Below are 17,967 nucleotides of genomic sequence, written 5' to 3'. Positions count from 1 at the left end.
TTGAGTTGCTTGCTTTGTATTAATTCATTTTGACTGACACTGGACATCTTTACAGTATTGAAAGTACATTTTGATGAAAATGTTTCAATATTTCTAAGTCTTATTGGAATGCTAGAGTTAGTACAACACAAATAATTATTCACAAAGACACACATACAAATATATTTCAAATTTTACATGGCCGTATTTGAATGTAGGAATGATTAAATTTAAACCTACGTAGGTAATAGGTAGGTAAGTACAACGACTCCAATTCTTTTGGAGATACGACAATTTCAACACAATTCGGTTTCAACTTGTGATAGTTCATCGTGATTTTAATATATTACTTGATCTTTATCTTATTCAGCTACGTATAACTAGTTACCATACAAAGTAGAAAAAGTAGTAAACATCTATAAAATATCTAATAAATTCAATGCGATTTATCACTTACACCATTAAAATGTAGAATATAAAAAACACCCATTCGATGACAAAAATGTGCGTTCCTCGAGGCGTCCTGGCTAGATTAGTAAAATATAGTTCGAGTCATCCACGATGACGCGCAGATTTGTCAAATCTAACCTTTAATAACATGACAATAAGAGTCAAGGCACGCGTCTTCGTGAATGACACGATCTATAACTAGAGATCATTCATTCAATCAATATATCTCACTCATAGTTTAATTGTGAGGTACTACCTACTTATTTTCAGCAGTTTTCAGTTCTTAAGAATGGTTAGTAGCAAAAAGGAACCTTTGTTTTAACTTTGGCAGTAAGTTCTGTTAACAATATCGGAAATGTTCTTAAACAACTTTTCTGTTTCTGGTGCCACATTAACATCACATCAATATCATTCAGTATTTTGCTTAGGACCACAACACCAATATCGTTGTTTCTGATTGCTCACGAAACAATATTTATAATACTTCGTTCAATAAAACATGTTATTTTAAGACGACAACCGCCGGACGAAGTTAGAAAGTCGGGGGCCGTTTTATAAATCAACTGTATACACCTTCATTTCCTAGAAAAAAAATCAGCTTGTGTTGCAAGTTACTTGCGTTTATAAAACGGCTCCCCGGTAATTTAACATCGAACAGCGACGAAGATAACGAAGTTACTAAGGAATTATGATAGACTCCGACCACGCTAAGTATGCACTGGAGTGCCATAGGTACTTGACATAGCACTTGGCATGAAAACTTAGCGTAATCCGATTCTAGTTACGACTTTCGACAATTACGTTTTACGTCATTGTCAAAAGTAAAGCAATATGATTCACTTTATTTAAGGCGCTGAGTTCAGGTCGCATCTCGCTGGTTTCTGAGCGGAAAGACGTGCGTGTCCGTTATTTAAAAATTTAATACTCATCGATTATTTTCATCTATCGATCAAAAATTACGCATTTTTAGAAGCAGTTTTCGTGTTAATAGCTATTGTGCAAAAATAATTCCAGATTTTATATGGTGCGCTTTAGACCTATGATCGTGTTTTTTTTTCTAACTAGCGAAAGTTGCTAATACATCAGGTTTAAATTGGAATCGGTGAGTTACTAGAAAATAAAGGCCTCAATATTGCTATTCGTATTATTAGCAACCGTAAAAAAAAACACTACGATTACTCAAAAACTGCTGGCTGAACCCACTGCACCTTATCTTAAGAAGACTCATGAATGGGCTTAGGCGTGAACACGTAGACCGAATCATCGAGCCAGTAGTATGCCTGCGCGAAGTCGCCCTCGCAGAGGTACGGCACGCGCGCCCACGACACCAGCTCGAACCCGCACTCGTCGCGCATGAACGCCACGAACGACTCCACTTGCTGCTCGAAGCGGGCGCCGCTGATTGGTAGCCGCTCTTCGGGTTTGTGGTCAGGCGTTACTGGTAAAGAAAAATGAATTCGTAAGAAATCTTTTGTAGACCGGGAACCTAAATGAGGTTAGGACGTTTAAGAATTTTTATGCGATGCAATATGCACTTAGGGCTGCAGTGGTCGATCAGGGTCATGCTCACCTTCTACGTAGGGCTTGTAGGGCAGGACTAGGGCTAAGAGCAGGCTCGCTTGGGCGCGAGTGCGGCGCGGGCTTCTAGTAGCATGGTCCTGGGTCGGCTGCAGCGGTCGATCAGGGTCATGCTCACCTTCTACGTAGGGCTTGTAGGGCAGGACTAGGGCTAAGAGCAGGATCCCTCCGGGCGCGAGCATGGTGCGGGCTTCTAGCAGCATGGTCTTGGGTCAGCTGCAGCGGTCGATCAGGATCATGCTCACCTTCTACGTAGGGCTTGTAGGGCAGGACTAGGGCTAAGAGCAGGATCCCTCCGGGCGCGAGCGCGGCGCGGGCTTCTAGCAGCATGGTCTTGGGTCGGCTGCAGCGGTCGATCAAGTTCATCATGCTCACGCATTGGAACTGCTGCCTGCGCCACCAGTTCTCCGTATCAAGGATACTGCAAAAAAATGTAATGTAGGAGGTAATCTGGGAGAAAAACGGTCATACGCACTACTAAGACAGAATAGACAGATAAAATCCAATAATACGGCCCTATTCGAAGAATGAGATACGATAACGATAAGTTCTGGTTTAGATAAGTTCTCATTTAGATATCCTTTGTATGTCGTATAATTGACAGAAGAAGCTCGATTCGGGCAACCAATGTCACTTTGACGTTGGAAATATCGCAGATAGATCTTACTGGGATCACAGCGGAATCGAAATAAATGTCAATTTTGACATGTCGTTTAGTTATAGATCTTTTAAAGATCTTACCAAGATCTTAAATGTGTCTTAATCATTCTTCAAATCGGGCCTATAGCTTCTACTAATATAGAATAGCTTATATTAGTACCTAAACGTGATGTCAAGCTCCACGACCCAAGTGTAGGTCAGGTTTTCATTTCTTTATTCATGACAAGGGAAAAATATTGCCCACTAAATTTTAACACGTGTGGGGTTGATCGCCCCCAGTAGAGTGCAATTGTGAGCAATGAGCATCATTCCATATCAAAGAACTACTAAGGTACCCACGTATATCCCTTACTGCTGAGCGCCTTTCTCATGCTGGCGGAGATCTCGGTGGCGTAGCGCTCGTCGAACAGCTGCGCGAAGCGGCGGCTGACCTCGCCGTCGCCGGCGCCGACGTCCACGAGTGCGCCGGTTGGCGCGCCGCCCAACAGCGTGCGCGCTTGCGCGGAAGATAGCACGAACATCGAGCCGCGGCCCAGCCATCTGTGGACAATGATCACTTGTGATAAAATATACGTTATTCACATGTATGATTCAGCGAAATACTTAGGTTTCACAAACGACGAAGCAAGGAAAACCTGTGTATGTTAAAAAGATCGATATAAGAAAACATTTTTATTCTTATGCGATAATAGACTCTTCAGGATCTAAGTCCGAATCTAAAATGCGGCACTGACTTGTGGGGGTGGTTCCTGAGAAAGAAGACTTGGGGTCTCGGGTGAGTCTCAAAGAGTATTTTCTTTTAATAAGAGCGCAACTTGTTGTAATAAAATACGAAGTTTAAATTAATTTAAATAAATTAGAATTTCCTTTGATTACGTAGGCTTATGGAAAATATATTTAATGGCAGTACAAACCAACCCCTAGCGTAAGTTATAAATACCAGGTATTATAGCTAAATTTTGAAATTCTCATTTGGTAAGTGGTACTGATATAATAATTACTAGACAACCTATCAGATTGTAGTTACAATTTTATTGATAGCTATCAAATTAGCTGTTAATATCAGCCTTCACAGAAAATAGCGTCAAAGTACAGGGTGTGCTCGCGTTCCTCACAGAAAGCACATGCGATGCGCTATTACCGCCGCTATTTCAATGCAACTATACATTTTCTTATCTAACTTAATTGTCGATAACAAACTTGGCCCGTTGCTAGAACCTTCTAATTTAGCTGAGGGATTAGGTAGGTACTTCCTTGAAAGCGATTTGTAGGCTAGTCGCCGCGCAGCCGAGCAACAATAGGGCAATTATCCACTACCGTTGGTCGTGTGGTGGTGGCCGTTCAAAGGTGGTTCGGGCCGCAATTACTGGGGATAAAATATAAAGCGGGCTGCGAGCTGCGGGGCTCGGCCGACTGCAAATTGTGCGCCCGCGGCACTCTAGACCAGCGGTTGAACAAAAATGGGTTTCGATAATATTAAAGTTTTTTCTTTTTTGATATGTCATTGGGAGTATGTTAAATAATACTTTGGTAAAAAGTTAGAAATTTTAAGGTTGAGCTTTCGGTTATATTTAAATATTTTAATTTTTGCTAATAACTAAGTAAATATAGAATTAAAGTTACAGAAAACTTTAGCATATCGAATAACACTTCAATTTATGTACAATTTTCAGTTTTTAGAAATCTGGAACAGCTGCTTTCTGGTAAACGTAAAAACACGAGTTATTTTGTAAATATAGAATTAGAGTTGCTGATATTGCAAAATTACGATATTATCAATCAACTTAGTATTCTAGTAAAAAGTTAGACATGCAGACAATGTGCTTGTCTAGATATTGATTTCAGGTTAAGCAGTATAGCTAATATTGAATTAAAGTTTGTAGAGTTAATAATAATCGATCATCAACAATGATCTCAGTTACTAAACAAAAATTTAGAAATATAAAATCACGGCGACACTCATTACTGATATGTATGCATTCCTTGCTTATATAAATACGTTACGTTTCAAACGCGCGGCAAGTTTGCGCGCGCCGCGCGCTGTGGCAGGAGGCAGCGAACAACGGTAGTGGGGAGCGGGGTGCCCTTGACTGCGTCTACGGTCCATCAAAAAAATTCCTAAAGCGTGTTTTAAATTAATAGCAATAGAAAATTGTTATTTTGTTGTTACTATAATAGGTATTGCCCGCGGTTTCGTTCACGTAGAATTCGTTATCGCGTTACATGAATATTATTTATTTATTTAAACTTTATTGCACAAACAAAAAAAAAAACACAAATGGCGGACTTAATGCCAAAAGGCATTCTCTACCAGTCAACCATTGGGTCAAATAGAGACAAAAAAAACACATTCTCATACAGATGACCACCCTTCCTTGTACCATTTTAAAAGCCAGTTGCAGCTTTTCTTTCCCGATTTTTTTCAGATGTTTGGACTTGGTATTTTCCTCGCGATAGTTATTTGTTTTAAGGGGAATGTTGTTGTTAACCGCTAATGCTAATATTGATAACCGATAGTTATATAGAGATACGTTATAAGGTATATGCACCCTCATGTTATTTATTTCTGATAAGAAATAAATGTAAGACAAAATTCACAGTGATACATTTCAAGTAGGTTGCCTTGTAAGATTGCGTACGGATAGTTTTTTTGTTTGTTATTTCATCGTATGATAAGTATATCAAATGAAAGCTTATTTGAAAGTTGCCGTATTAAAAAAGTTGGTCCAGTTAATGGTCGCCTAGATTAACCGATTTTTAAATAAAATGTAGGCAACCATGGACTGGACCAACTTGTTAAAAAGGCAACCTAGTACAGTTAGTAATATAGTACCTGGGAGACCGAGCTTTGCTCGGTTATAACTATTTATTGTAATATGGTGGTGATAATCTACATAAACTTAAAAAGTAAAATGTGAATTGACAATTATTATTATTTACAATCGATTTTAACCTTACAGCACTTGTCACAGAGTAACGCCATCTATTGTCGATTTCTCTTATTACATAGGTCATTTTTTTTTACTAAATTAAACTTGTGTAAAACAATAAAAATTAAAAAATTATATATAAACTTGAACATATAAAAAAAACAAAAGTTAGTCACCGGGCGAGATTCGAACCCGTAACACTCGTTTAGCAGTCCGCGTCTTAACCCGCTGGATCAGACGGACAGTGGCCGGCAACACGAAATTAGTGACCATATTCTGCGTCGAAAGAAAAACGCATGAAAACTCGAAAACACGCGTTTTCCCAAACATAAGACTAATCTAGATAGATTGTATACCCCCAAAAACCCCTATATACCAAATTTCAGCGAAATCGTTAGAGCCGTTTCCGAGATCACAGAAATATAATTATATATATATACAAGAATTGCTCGTTTAAAGGTATAAGATAAAATAACTTTTCTTTTGATATATCATGTGACGTTTTCGTTTACATACTAAAAGCACAGTGTAAAAAGTAACAGTGGGCCGACGCCTTTGATGTTTGCGTAAATGCCGACACCGCTCAAGGTCTCCGTACCTACCTAGGGTTATCACAGACTTACACAACTGCCCAAAAGAGGATGGAAATGTTTTTAGTTTTCATGTTGTATGATGTATGTGTACTAATTTTACAAATGACGTCCATTTTGGAAATAAAGAGGGCGGACGTCACTTTTTTGAAAAAGTCGTCATGGGTGTTGTTTTCTGGGTTTTTATGGGTGTGGATTTCAAAAATGGCATCTATTTTGAAAATAAATATGACGGACGCTACTTTTTGAAATGGGTGTCGATGTGTGTAGCCGTGATATCAACCACCTTTAATTCTAAAATGGTCTCTATTTTTGAAATCTGCACCAACAAGAACCGCCAAAATTGACGTCATTTTTGTAATTGGAACCCCGAGGAACCTCGGAGATGACACCCATATCGATTTTTAAGAAAAATTAATGTCCGCCATCTTGGATTTCAAAATAGACGTCATTTTCGTAATCGGAATCCCGAGGAACCTCGGATATGACACCCATATCGACTTTTAAGAAAAAATAATTTCCGCCATCTTGGATTTCAAAATGAACGTCATTTTCGTAATCGGATCCCCGAGGAACCTCGGAGATGACACCCATATCGATTTTTAAGAAAAATTAATGTCCGCCATCTTGGATTTCAAAATGAACGTCATTTTCGTAATTGGAACCCCGAGGAACCTCGGATATGACACCCATATCGACTTAAGAAAAAATAATTTCCGCCATCTTGGATTTCAAAATGAACGTCATTTTCGTAATCGGATCCCCGAGGAACCTCGGAGATGACACCCATATCGATTTTTAAGAGAAAATAATGTTCGCCATCTTGGATTGCAAAATGGACGTCATTTTCGCAATCGGAACCTCGAAGAACCTCGGAGATGACACCCATACCGATTTTTAAGAAAAATGAATGTCCGCCATCTTGGGTTCCATAATGGATGTCATTTTCGTAATCGGCACCCTGAGGACTTTCAAAAATAATGAAAACATCAAATACAGACAACAGACAAGACAAACAATTTCTTGCTTTTTAAAGTCTTAAACTACTCATAATTTCTTAAAATAAGTTATAAAACATGTCCGCCATTTTGAATTTGAAAATTGATATCATAATTATGATATATTTTTGTTTACACTGAGACAAATAATTAGCACATGTCGTATGAAATATTATAAATGTGTGTGTTTTTTTTTTTTTATACTACGTCGGTGGCAAACAAGCATACGGCCTGCCTGGTGGTAAGCAGTATCCGTAGCCTATGTACGCCTGCAACTCCAGAGGAGTTACATGCGCGTTGCCGACCCTAACACCCTCCCACCCCTCGTTGAGCTCTGGCAACCTTACTCACCGGCAGGAACACAACACTATGAGTAGGGTCTAGTGTTATTTGGCTGCGATTTTCTGTAAGGTGGAGGTACATCCCCAGTTGGGTTCTGCTCTAGATCTGGAATGACATCCGCTGTGCTGTGCCCTACCACACAGAGCCAGATGACATTTACAATGCCCATACCTCTCTTATAATGCCTGTGCTAAAAATGTGATTGCGAACTATCTGCAATAACTATACAGTACCTGGGCGACCGAGCTTTGCTCGGTTATAACTAACTATTTATTGTAATATGGTGGTGTATAGGTGATAATCTTAACTACATTCTTTTACTAAATTAAACTTGTCTAAAACAATAAAAATTAAAAAATTATATATAAAATTGAACATATAAAAAAAAACAAAAGTTAGTCACCAGGCGGGATTCGAACCCGTAACACTCGTTTTGCAGTCCGCGTCTTAACCCGCTGGACCAGACGGACAGTGGCCGGCAACACGAAATTAGCGACCATATTCTGCGTCGAAAGAAAAACGGATGAAAACTCGAAAACACGCGTTTTCCCAAACATAAGACTAATCTAGATCGATTGTTTACCCCCAAAAACCCCCATATACCAAATTTCAGCAAAATCGTTCGTTCGTATCGAGCCGTTTCCGAGATCCCGGAAATATATATATACAAGAATTGCTCGTTTAAAGGTATAAGATAATTAGGCATTAAAACACTCGTGTGATCTTTTTCAGAAACTCACTTCGTTCGTTTCCTAAGCCCACACTCGTGCATTTTAATGCCTTTTATTATGTAGCAGTAACATAAACTACTAATATATGTTGAAAGTAAGTACAGGCGGCTAACACAATGGTAACAAAAGACAAAAGTTTTGAAAATGTAATTTTCATCATCGTCACTTGGCTGTACATTTGAGGGCCTATCGCGAACCACGTTCGACGTGTTACCTCTCTGTCGCACTTGTAAATTCGTACGTAAGTATGACAGGGAGGCAACACGTCGAACGTGGTTCGCGGTAAGCCCTCTGATGCCACCTCCATTAGTCTTTTGTACGCCGGTATAGCCTTCGACTCAATGTATAATCTACACTTTTTATATGGAAACGTAGTTCCTCTTTCCCGTAGAAATATTTAACTTTCCCATCACCAAGAAAGATTATTTGCTCGCAGTTATTAACTGCTCAATTCCTCGTTTTTTCTCTGTTACTAAGTCAGTACAGTACACATATCAAACATTTTTCACTCATTTTGAAGTCATAATAACTTTTATTCTATAATTAAATTCATGTAATGTCCGCATTTAATTTATGTGCACGATAAATAAACAAATGAATGATTTGAAAGAAAAGACAAACAGCACTTGCGAAGCTGAGCGGGGGGCGCGGGCGGGGCGAGGTATCTATCGCTCACTAGGTCGGCTACGATAGGCTCCCGCGCGCCGAGCCGACATGTTGACGGACCAGCGCGGCGTGGTTATGAATTTCGCGCCTTTTTAAGTTGATTATACTATTACAATGCAAGCTACACACAGATATTTCTACCTTTCCATAAAATGGCTGCATATATTATTTTATAGTAATAGACTTATCTCTACGGACTTTAATTCAATATTAGATCTTACAGGACAAAAAACGCATATTAATTGTAAAGCACGTATCCTATTTTTCTAATTTTTTGCCTTGCCTATTAACTTAAGAATTTAGATATGATATTGTGGATTTTTCAAACTTTAATTCAATATTGACAAAATAATAAGCTAATTTGAGTTTGACAAAGTAGCACGTTGATTTTTTTTCTAAAAATTTGATAGCATAAAGCCTCATACATATTATAAAAGACGATGCTTAAATTTTGTACTTTAATTCAATATTCAAAATTCATCAATAAAAATACATAAATACCTTATTTATATCTAACGCTCGTTCTAAATTTTCTTCATATATTACAAATATGCTTAAAAATATGTCCCATACTAGATAAACATCACTTTTCACTCTTTAGAATTATCGAAACTTATAGGGCAAAAATCCGGTCCCACTATTGGTCTACTCGCCCAAGCTCGGCGCTCGCTCGGCCGACTGCGCCGAGCACCGACGTCTTCATCGCGCCCCGGGCGAGCGGCGAAAGTGGATAATGAGTAGTAAATCCCGCTCTCATTAGCTGAGAGCGAGCGTCGCGGCGATCGATACGAATTCGTCTTCGATGGGTAAAGGGATAATCGCACTCCGGCCAGCTCTGTTATTAGCCGTAGTACCATATATCACGCGCGGCATTATCCGCGGCCCCCGGCGTCCGCGCCGCAATTACTCGTACGGCGCAGCGCTCGGATCGGTCACAATGCCCTATTAGGATAGCCTTATACGTACCTACTTCAAGTTTCAGACTAACTGCACTAAGTTCTTTCTAGAGGACCAGTGTAATTGACATCTTCTGCACATAACAAGACATTACGCGTTTTTGGTAGCAACATAATTGTTGTGGAACTAGGAACAGTTAGCAAGCCGGTGAGAACGACAAGACAAACGAAATCTCTGGTAAGATATGTCATAAGGGCAGACCAATATATTCCTTGGTATCTTACATTCCAGACCGGAACCGAACAGTTCTCAGGGTCCCTTACGTTTGGTTACTTGTTAAATTTTACCACAGATTGTATAGACCAAGGGCAATATTCACGAATTTATAAATAAAGCTTGTATTTCCAATATGCCATATATGACCGCCATATGGAACCGACCCTAATATGTAATCTGGACAATATTACGAAATTTTATACAAAGTGTAACAAAAAAGTGGGGATTCGTTTAATATTTCGCAAGGTATTCTGATTAGGAAAAGCTGAAAAAAAAATTGAACCTAAAATTTTTTTTTATTCTCATAAAAAATGTTCTTCCACTTTTTCCTAATCAGAACATCATGATACCGAATATGCCTTTAAACTGACCCCTACTATTTTTGTTACATCCTGTATTGCATGTCAGAAAATCTGATATTGGCGATTATGTCATCGATGGCATGCTCATTTTGTAAGAAGAACAAGTAACATTCCGGTAGGCCCATAAAAAGTACCGAGAAAATGCTCTACACACTACACAAGTTACCATTGAGACGTAAATAATATTCTACAAAGGTACTCTGCTCCTAAATCTACAAAGGTAAGAGTATAATATACCTACACTTAACGAGACATTTATTCAGTTACAGGTTTAGTTTTTCAAAGCGCTATACATAATAAAGCTATGACAGTAGGCAACCAGTTGGTAACATGTTCTTTCTCGTTGTGTAATAAGCGGTAACCGATAGTGTCACGTCGCTAGTTACGCCGCAAGTCTCCGGTTACATATTGTACGATCTGCTTGAGTCGTTATCGTCAACAACAAATCGCTGTCAAATAATAAAGTTTAAGCCTATTATCTCTTCAAGTGGCATGTGTCGTTTTTGAGTTATTGGAATTTTGATTGTATTTCAATTAATCAAATTTAAAATTTGAATGACATACTCGGTCGGGAGTCGACAGCCCACCACTCCAAGGGTTATTTTTTTTTTATGGTGAGCTGAAAATGATCTAGCATTTTAAGCTTGAACTCTAAAAGCTCTTAATGCTTAGAAATAAAGGGTAACTGGAAAATATCAATGTCTCGGACGATATTCAAACTTGCGAGTCCGGGATATCAGCCCGTCGCTTTACCAACTGAGCTAGCGCGATCTACCTGTTGACGGTGAATATTTCGACCACATGTATCCTCCTTCACATGCGCCTTATTGTCGTGCCTATCGTTTGCAGAAGTTTAAAAGTTTAAAAATAACTTAAAATCTCCAATCTTGAAGTGTTATATACATATACATAGATATATAATAAAAGGTTGAAAACTTTATTTTACAAGTATTATTGATATGACTTTACATAATATCGTAAAACGCTTTAAAAACCTATAAAGAGTATTGCTGCGGTTATTCCAATCACAACCGCAGGTGAGCAATCAAGTGATGGTAACCAGTTAAGCGAGACCTCCGATTGCTTATCTGCTCGAAATCACTGTTACTCTGTTTGGTTGGACTCTTGCTCGCTTGTGACAAGTAAACGATGGGAAAACCGGGCCAGGTCGAATGCAAGGAACTGCGTGAGGGTTGACGACCTTTGGGGTCGAAGACAGTAATGCGAATGTGAAAACCAAAAGAGGCACAATTACGATACGGCCGAGGTGTCCGCGCTGCCGGCGACCTGACATAACACTACTGCGGGTGCGGATTGATTGCTTTATTGTGCGGGCGGCGTTTGCGACGCGCGATCCATGATACATGAGGCGGCCGCGCAGCTAATGAGCGCCGACGCTCACCGCGTAATTGTCACCGTGCCGACCAATCTCCACAAATTCCGATTTCCAACCAATACAACAACGAGCGATTGAGTCGCGCAAAAACGACGCGCGAATATGACGTCGCTTGTTACACCGGGCGTCGTGATTGATTTATTTGCGCCGTAAACAGGCTGCGAGCCAAAGGGAGCCGTGGACACTAACATTAAACTACCCTAATGCAGTACGCTCCGCGCACCATAACAGTCGCGGATATAGACTTTCAATTAAATCGGTTTTAATGTTCTCTTGTGACAGAGATTATCTTACCTAACTTATATAAGTACGTTTCAACTATACACAACAATAAATAAACAACAATTTTACGGGCTAAATACGTAGGTCATTAACTAATACTAGGTTTGATACCTCACTCACGAGTCAAAATAATGTAAAGATAAATCTAAAATAACCCGCCCTGCGTATTATCTGTTGAAGTTGATAATATATTTAAAATCAAAATATTTATAACTTAGGTAACATTTATTTTAATCAAAAAATGGATTTAAAGCAAAAAATATGGGTACAAATAAGCTTAGGTAGCTTATTTATTTAATATAAGCACTACGTCGAGAGAAGCACGTGTAGACGTCCCATATACTTTATGACAACATGTTCCAATGGATGCAGCTGAAAATTGTAAAGGCGCATGGGTTGTATGTCGCAATACACTTGATATCGTAGGATAGGTAGATCTATTTCAATAGAATGCGGTGGCTTGCAACAAGGAATCCGATGCGGTTATCGACGGAGGTGAGAGATGTGTCGCCGGCCGAGCGCGAGGCGGGGCGGGCGGGTTCGTATCGCGATTGCATCGGAGAGCAAACAAGCGGGGGGGTGTCGGCCCGGGGCGCTCAAATCATATTACCCCCGGCCTCACACCACGCGCCACACACGTCATTTGTGCGTCGCTATGGCGACGGCCCGGGCCTTGCATGATATTAGTGTTCATCTCCGGCCGTTTAAAGTGACGCTGGCGAGCGCGGGAAATTAAAACCGATGCGGAACCGGAAGTTGCGATCGACCCACGCGGTTCCGATCGCCAATCACACCTCGCTGCAGATACGAACATATCAATCCTTGTAACCGATTTCAGATAAGTCTGCGTAAGTATAACAGAATATAGTGTACAGGAGACGTCAACTATATATTTATAATTTTCGCCTTATTACAAAAGAGTAAGGTACAAAAGTGTAAACATATGTATCTTTTGTCAATATCAAATACGATGCTAAGCAAATTAGTTGTCAGATGGGAACTACTTCCTTGCAAACTAAACTACGTCCTTTTAGATTTATTCTGCTGATTCGTTATGCCTTAATTCAAAGAAACGTATAATGAGTATGTACGACTGTCATTTATAAATCCAAAATGTTGTAGCTATGGAGTATCTCGTAAATATGCGTCTAGAAGACGAAAACAAATAAAAGTCAAGATCGACGACTTAAATCAGGCGCTTAGCTACCAGTTACCCCTTCTTATTACTGAAATCCCGTCCCTTTTCAAGCCTCTCCTTATGTAATAAAACGTATATGAAAAATAATTACATACCTACATTAGCTATGTAAATATAGCTAACCATATTAGATACGTAATGTAATACCAGCCCCTCCCCAATGTATGTAGATAGGTACACATTTGCTTTGCTCAAAGACATTGTCGCTTTCAGGCACCTCATTAGAGCGCGTCCCATGTGAGCCTACCCCCTCTCCGCCCCCACCCCCACCCTGCGACCCCCGCCCGTTAGTGCTCTTACACACACAAAGACGAGAGCAATTCTTTCTCCGAGCTCGCAAACTTGGCTGGATAATTACACTTAGATAAGACCCGTTCCTTTTAAGACAGGATATTTAAGGTAATAGTAGAAAAAAAAGACAAATTGTTAAGCAGATCAAAGAGCTACAGGGGCTATTACCTATGTCGTAACCTTCGAGCACTTTGACGCACTCCGCTTCAGTTTCATAAATAAACATATCTAACATAAAACAATAAAAAAGTTTGAGCTATCAAGGTCCCTAATAAAAATCAAGTTCGATAGCATATAATCGAACTGTAGCGTCCCATCATATCCCCGCACAGCTCTGGGGTAGCTATAAACAATAAAAAGTGGATAGTAAAATGTATAAACAATATGAGTACCTACGGTTAAAACGTTTTAGTGTCAAGAGTGGGCCCATAAACCGTTGACACGCACCCGTAAAATATTAACGATAGCTACAAGAAAAATGACGACTATCACTGTACCGATTTTCGGTCGCGAGGACGCTACAAATAATGGCGGACTCGAATTTATACGCGGACCCGAATTGCCCCGATTGAATATTTTACCAGCCCACGATCCACCAAATCGCCCGACGATATTTTTCTATTTCGCCGTCCAATTTTACTATCAATTGCTTAGTTTCGCCTTAAACATTATTCGTGCGACAACACCATAGAGTTGCCCTGAGGATATACTTGCCGCCTCTGCTCTACGAGCGCTTTGCACGAACCTCTGAACCTTTTCAATTGAGGAAGCTCGATTTGATGCCAATACGGTTTATTGCCGTTCGGGGGTTTTCAGTTATTTACTAGAAGGTAATTAGGTTATATGGCTCAGCTCAAAAAGTTTATAATGAGAGTTGTTTCGAGTCCCATAAATGATCGTTTATGAAGATGCGGACTTATGTTTTACGGGCGGCCTACATTGTGAGCATAGTGTGTGGTTGCTGACGGTAATATCTTGAGCGTTTCGGGAACACAATAACCTTTAAAAGGTGTAAAGGCGTGGGCTCAATCCGCGTCCCAGTCGGACTTCAAAATAACTTCTCGGAGGCGAATGGTTTATTGCTTATTGAGTAGCTCTGACGAAACGCGCCTCCGACGATAAAACATGTCCGGAGCGGAATCTCAGTCAATATCACAATATACGCAGCGACATTGAAATTATCGCTTAGTGGGAGGCGCGCGTCGTCCGCGGCGTCCGGTCGGCCGATGAGGTTGGCGAAAGTAAAACAAAATGAGAATCGTCGGAACAATGAGTATTGTCGCGGGCATGGATGGCGCGCGGGCGCGAGCGCAGCGGCGGCAGCGGGAGCGGGCACGCGCGCGGGCGCGGGGCTCGTTAGCGGGTGGCGCGCCATTGGCCGCCGCGCGGTGGGCGGGGCGCGCGACAAACTGCGCGCACGCAAATAGCGCACCCGCACACAAATTAAAACAATAAAATGAAAGTAATAAAACAAGGTGAGCACCGTCGAGCATCCACTATCGAAAGGCTTAATGGCCGGACGGGGGCGGCGGCGATTCGATTTATTGAGCGACGCGCTTTCATCTCGCCATCGGCGAGAGGATCGTAGCCAAATTCGGCGGTGCCCAGTCAAAATATTATAATACCCTAATAAAACTTGTATCCTCACAGAATTTACAGAAATAATATATCTGGATACACCTATTTACTATATATTAGCACAAATGTAGGACATGTGTTAAGTGTCTCAGGTTTCTGTCAGAAATTAAATCAGTTACAGCGTACGCTGTGGCATAAATTGGGACTTTTTAAGCTATTTCTATTTCAAACCCGAATTTGATAATAGACGCCAGAAGTCATCACTGCCATGCACATAGATAACTTTATAAAGTTGTAAACCCCGTGTTTGAACCAGTTTCAAGTGCGCGAGGGGTTGAAGTGCGTGTCGCTGGACAGTGGGTCAGCTGAAACACGTGAAGTGCGTAAGCTCGGGGGGACAGCCGGTCAAGGTTAAGCCCGACCGAGCGTTGCCTTGTACGGAACATTCGATACACTTCGCTACCAAAACAAATACCGAATAATTGTTTTGAGCCCGATTTTGTCAAACTAGGGTGGGTTAGGATTTCCAAGAGATGGAACCGGAAAAAAGTTATGAATTAATGTTTGGTAGTCGATATTTACCCATATTAAAATCCATGTAGATATTGGTAATCTGATCATTCACATACATTTTCGTATATCTAATCTACTTTTAAACATCTCAAGTAAATATCATAGATCTTATTCTGACATGTCGTGTAGTTATCGATCTTTTAAAGATCTTAAACGTGTCTTTATCATTCTTCGAATCGGGCCGTTTCTCTAAATTGAACATTAAGGCTGCTCAATATTCTCGTTTTCCTGAAGCCCTAGCCCTAACAAACAAGTGACCCAACTTTAGCCGGACAGGAAACGGGCGAGCTGCCGCGTAACGAATGTCGTCTCATTTACTAATGTGTCACATGCAGGCGGCGTTGTTTCTCAGCGCCCCCTACTCGGGGGTGGGGGAGATGACCAATGGCGCCGCGACGCCACCCGCCGACGATGCAGCCTTAATTACGACGCTGATATCTGCCCGATATGACCAGCGCTCGCGGGAGGGTGTCCGTATTTACTAAGGTAGGTTGTTTATATAAGCTCGTATATTCTAGGTACTACACTTTTGGTCAGCCTAATCAAATAGAGAAAATTATCGGACTGTGTTAAGGCACTAATGAAACATATTTATATATATTGAAAATGAACTATATTTCCACTCATTTATTATTACACTACATTATAGATGTAAACTAAAGGTTCGTATACCGTTAGCGCTTGTGGTTAGTTCTGTACTGACATTGAATTGACCTTTTTGACAGACTTCATTATAATTTCTCATGTACCGTCTCGTACAGACTGAGATCACGCAATGTGTAAAACAACCTTCGAATGGCACTGCAACTTGACCGTGCCTTAGAGATATGTGACTTTAAACAGATTATCTGCCTACTGTCTAAATTTTTTTTTAAATACCATTGTGGCCCAAAGCCGGAGTAAGCTCAATAAAGGCTAATGTGGCTCAATAATTAGGGCAAGTGGTAGTAGGTAATACAAAGGTTTTTACTTCAAATAACATTAAGTAGACACAAGGAGAACAATTCAAAGCCAATTCCAATGCATTATTACCTACAGAGACACGTAATAAAGCAGGAAGAAATTGAGAGCATCTCAAACACCTCCAGCCATAAAAACGAGACATTCACGTTATCGCGGCTCAACGCAAAACGGCTCGAGCTCGACTAGCTCGAGACTGGAAAGACTCGAGTTGACGTGGTTTACGCAACATAGAAGTTAATGACGTCAGCGTTGTTAATAGCCTCCTGATTGACGTGATTACAAACACGTTCGCTAACAAATAGTGGTAGAGTTATTTGACAGCTTGTGCCAATGTAAATGTAATGTTGGCTGTTGAACTGTTGATAGGTACTCGAATAAGGGAAACGTCATTGTTTAACTTTTAAGTTCCAATATTCCGAAAAATAATACTTAATACTTCTATAGTGACAATGCCTAACGTTTTATACTGTCACTTTCACAAAACAGTATCTGCCTAAATTTAAAACCAACAAAATATGGTCCAAATCACACTATATCATTAAAAAAGTCAAATACCGCTGCAGACGCCTCATTAACCGGGTGGGGCGCTCTCATCTCGGCTGCATATTCGCAGCTGCGCGCGCAAACAAATTAAAACCTAAGACGCGCCCTAATCAATAGCGGACTCGCCGCGAAGCCGAATTAACTCGGCCGAATGAAAAAATGAAGAAAATTATATTCGCGCGAGACCCCAAACCCTCCTCCGCCCGCCTGAGGAAATTGCTTTTCTTTCAGCGGGCGCACACATACGCGCTCGGGGTACGCTCGCGCCGCGCCCGTGTGCAACCCTTCACGCAGTTATGACGCATTAACATTTCTTATGTGTGCTCTTTTTATTTAAATTATTAGAATGGTCTTAAAACATCTCAAAATCATTGTTTATATGTAACATCTTTAAAATAATGGTATATATGCAGAATACTGTATAAAATGCAGTAGATGCGGATGAAGACGTTTTGTAAGGTCAAATAAATATTAGGAGCTAAATTCGATTTATCTGCAATTAATTTTGTGTCGGTTTTCTTCCAAAAGAAACCAGACACAAAGTGGATTAGTGTTGATAAATCATATGAAATACAAGAGAGTAAAGCGTTACTAGAATATGGCTTTGTGCATTTATCACCTCATGTAGGTAAGCAACGGAGCCGCTCAAGACGCGTGTCCCGCCGCCGTACACTAGCAACTGTG

The 17,967-nt window shown here is 40.4% G+C and overlaps 1 protein-coding gene across 4 annotated transcripts in view; it reads right to left on the bottom strand.

The window, feature by feature from the left end:
- Positions 1–17,967, bottom strand: part of LOC133523665 (protein-L-histidine N-pros-methyltransferase) — a 115,260-nt gene continuing 97,293 nt past the window's right edge. For 3 of the 4 annotated variants that reach the window (XM_061859345.1, XM_061859343.1, XM_061859342.1), the window contains 3 exons: positions 3,007–3,207; positions 2,253–2,428; positions 1–1,867 (listed from right to left, as the gene is read on the bottom strand). In XM_061859345.1, coding sequence (XP_061715329.1) covers positions 1,644–1,867; positions 2,253–2,428; positions 3,007–3,207 — 601 coding nt within the window. In that variant the 3' untranslated portion in view covers positions 1–1,643. Of the gene's footprint in view, positions 1,868–2,125; positions 2,429–3,006; positions 3,208–17,967 lie in introns of all 4 variants that reach the window. The other variant, XM_061859344.1, reaches the window with a different exon arrangement.

This window comes from Cydia pomonella, chromosome 12 (genome assembly GCF_033807575.1).
Source record: "Cydia pomonella isolate Wapato2018A chromosome 12, ilCydPomo1, whole genome shotgun sequence".
Taxonomy (NCBI): domain Eukaryota; kingdom Metazoa; phylum Arthropoda; class Insecta; order Lepidoptera; family Tortricidae; genus Cydia; species Cydia pomonella.
The sequence above is the reverse complement of the archived record's forward strand: the minus strand, read 5'-3'. Positions and strand labels throughout refer to the sequence as shown.